At 39.2% G+C, this 3,498-nt stretch overlaps 1 protein-coding gene across 3 annotated transcripts in view; it reads left to right on the top strand.

The window, feature by feature from the left end:
• LOC128702922 (uncharacterized) overlaps positions 1 to 2,495 on the top strand; it is a 236,143-nt gene extending 233,648 nt beyond the window's left edge. For all 3 annotated transcript variants that reach the window (XM_070102579.1, XM_070102580.1, XM_070102577.1), the window contains one exon: positions 1,924 to 2,495. In XM_070102579.1, the coding sequence (XP_069958680.1) occupies positions 1,924 to 2,195 (272 nt within the window). In that variant the 3' untranslated portion in view covers positions 2,196 to 2,495. The remainder of the gene's footprint in view (positions 1 to 1,923) is intronic.
• The last annotated feature ends 1,003 nt before the right edge of the window (positions 2,496 to 3,498 follow it).

Genomic DNA, 3,498 nt, shown 5'->3' with positions numbered 1-3,498 from the left:
GACGGACAAGATAAGACTTAAACCCATTTGCTCTCTTTCCTGACAAATAAAACACTACCAGCAGCCTCCATCAACCACCACCAACCACTATCACAACCACCAACAACTACCAACAACCACCATGAGCCACCACCAACCTCACTCATCCACCACCAACTTCCCTATTGTCGGCAATAACCTATTAAAGCTCAGTTGGTCTTCCCGAAAGCTCAGTTGGTCTTCCCGAAAGCTCAGTTGGTCTTCCCGAAAGCGGACCTCAGAATCACTGTGTATGTGCGCAGAAATCTCGTACACATATACAAAAAAATACTTAATTAGCTTTAAGTTGCTTAAACCTGAACGAACTTAGATGTATTCAGTATAGTGGATGATATGAGCAATTCACAGGATGGATATGAGGTACACAATAAACTGGCCACTACCATCCATAGGATGGACATGAGGTACACAATAAACTAGCCACTACCATCCACAGGATGGATATGAGGTACACAATAAACTAGCCACTACCATCCATAGGATGGATATGAGGTGCACAATAAACTAGCCACTACCATCCACAGGATGGATATGAGGCACACAATAAACTAGCCACTACCATCCATAGGATGGATATGAGATGCACAATAAACTAGCCACTACCATCCATAGGATGGATATGAGGTGCACAATAAACTAGCCACTACCATCCATAGGATGGATATGAGGTGCACAATAAACTAGCCACTACCATCCACAGAATAGATATGAGGTACACAATAAACTAGCCACTACCATCCACAGGATGGATATGGGATGCACCATAAACTAGCCACTACCATCCACAGGATGGATATGGGATGCACCATAAACTAGCCACTTCGGCGGCCAAAATCTCAAAACTTGCACCTCGACACTCTCCACATTCTGTTGTTCACTTATATATATTTATATATCCTTTGTATCACTATTTCCATTCGCCTGTCTAACCTAATTTGTAAAAAAGTTTGAGGTTTCTCAGTATCAAATGACTTCGTCCAGTCAGGAAATATGCAGTCAGCCCGTAAAAAAAATATGTTAGGTTCGTGGGGCAAGGTTTTCCTTTCTCTAAATTAATTCTGATGTTCCACAATAAAATACTCTTTCTCTCCTGGTGTTCTAGTAGTCTCTAAGTATCTCTTCTGGTAATTTGTATAGTTTGGATGTTAGATGTATTTCACCACTGTTTACAACCTCGTATATTGTACTGCGTTTGCTGTTTTCTAAAGACCTCGCAAACTGCATCGTCTTAAGTGATTTACAAATTATTATCATTATTATTATTATTATTATTATTATTATTATTATTATTATTATTATTATTATTATTATTATTATTATTATTGTTATTTGAAATTGGTCATTTCGCGTGGAGATGGTGCTGACGTGTGGTGAAAGGAGAGGAAGAAGCTGACAGAGATTTGTCACTGATCATTGTTCTTGTATGTGGCACCCCTCTGAGAATACTGAGTTTGTTATTACTCCTGAGAATCTTGTCTCTGTTATACCTTTTATGTCTGAGTTATTGTCTCTGTTATATTTTTCATGAAATTAAAACACATGAGCAACATCTGGGTGCCCTTATTGTAGACGTTTCGCCATCCAGTGGCTTTATCAATACAAATTCTAGGACATAATTTGAAAACAGTAGAACTATATACAGAAGATGAGGTAACCAGTCCCTCAGCCTTGGAGTTGGTGTGAAGAGCACCGTAGTCGTGGAGGTTCTGGTGCAGGTGTAAGGAGGCTGGCACTTATATATTAACGTCAGGTGCAAAGGGGACGTGTAGCAGACGGGGCATAGTCACCTTTCATATCTGTGAGGTATTCTCTATGTAGTGTGCACCCATGGAAAGATTTTAATAGCTAAGAATTAACTGTTTTCTCTTCCTCGTCTTTCTACAGAAGGATCGAACCTGGCTGATTCTTACGACTGCAAGTACATCGAGACCTCCAGCGGCTTCAACCACCAGGTGGACGAACTGCTAGTAGGAATACTCAAACAAATTCGCCTCAAGAGCCGTGACAGTGAGGTCACAGCTAGGAAAAGGAGCACTAGGAAGAAAAAATATCGGGGCTCCAAGACTTCGGCTAGCCTGAAGGTGAAGAGCTTCTTAACTAAAGTCTGTGGTAAGGAGACGAAGAGTAAGTCTTGCGAGAACCTCCATGTTCTCTGACTGACTTGGCTCTGACCCTCTCTGCCCCTCGGCTGGAACTTTTCCAATCCGGTTCTCAACTTATGGATGCCATACTGAGGAACTCATTCGCACCCAGGAGAGAGTAAATAAAGGGCAGATGTTTGAGCTATGTTTATGTCGACACCAAAAAAAAAAAAACACTGCTTTTGTGAAGGAACAAATTGAGTGTCAATTCTTCACTCAAAAAAAAATCACGATATACATTATTCTGTTTTTGTTAGCCCAGAGGAAAAAAAAATGGGCTTTACTTCTGTGCCCTCAATAACCATAGAAAATGAGTGGTCACCTTATAGCGGAAAACACAAAAACATACGTAACTTTTGTGTTTCGGAAAAAAATAGAAGTGGGTGCTTTCGTGTGTCGAAAAAAAAAATAGTCTTGTATCAGCTAAGTGCGGAAAAAAAGGCCATGGAAACGCCCCTGGAGAAAAAGGCCTTAGAAAAAAGAAGGGGAAAAGTTCCTTTTACGGCAGACTAAAACAAACAAGTAATGACCAACCTTGCTATTTGTGCCTGCCAAGTGTGTGCAAAATAAAAACAAAAAAAAACATTAAGAGTCCTCTCACGCCTGAGAATCAGAAGATAAAAAAAAAAATCATGCATTTTGAGTTGACGTTTTCACCCAAAAACTCAGTGAGGCCAAAATATATATATGTATATATATATATATATATATATATATATATATATATATATATATATATATATATATATATATATATATATATATATATATATATATATATATATAGCACGGTGCTCTACGACCAAAAAAAAAAAAAAGAAATCACAAGAAAAAACGGGAAACTTACTCAATGTTTTTCCCCTAACATAATGCGTACATAGCGAGGTGTTTAGCATTCATGTTTCCAAAAAGCGGAGGAAACGGGTAATGTATGTTACGGTCGTGAGTGAATATTTTGTCTTCTTTCCATATACTAACTTTTCAAACTGCTTTCAAAAGGACACTTGTGTCTTCACGGTGGTTCTCTGAGAAACTTTGAGCTGAGGAACTTCAAGTTCAGGAAGTTCAAGCTGAGGAAGTTCAGGTTGAGGAACTTCAAGCTGAGGAACTTCAAGCTGAGAAATTTCAAGCTGAGGAGCTTCAAGCTGAAGAACTTCAAGCTGAGAAACTTCAAACTGAGGAACTTCAAGCTGAGGAACTTCAAGCTGAAGAACTTCAAGCTGAGGAACTTCAAGCTGAAGAACTTCAAGCTGATGAACTTCAAGCTGAGGAACATCAAGCTGAGGAACTTCAAGCTGAGGAACTTCAAGCTGAAGAA

The sequence above is a fragment of the Cherax quadricarinatus genome, chromosome 82 (assembly GCF_038502225.1).
Source record: "Cherax quadricarinatus isolate ZL_2023a chromosome 82, ASM3850222v1, whole genome shotgun sequence".
NCBI classification, from domain to species: domain Eukaryota; kingdom Metazoa; phylum Arthropoda; class Malacostraca; order Decapoda; family Parastacidae; genus Cherax; species Cherax quadricarinatus.
This window is presented reverse-complemented; position numbering and strand designations above follow the sequence as displayed.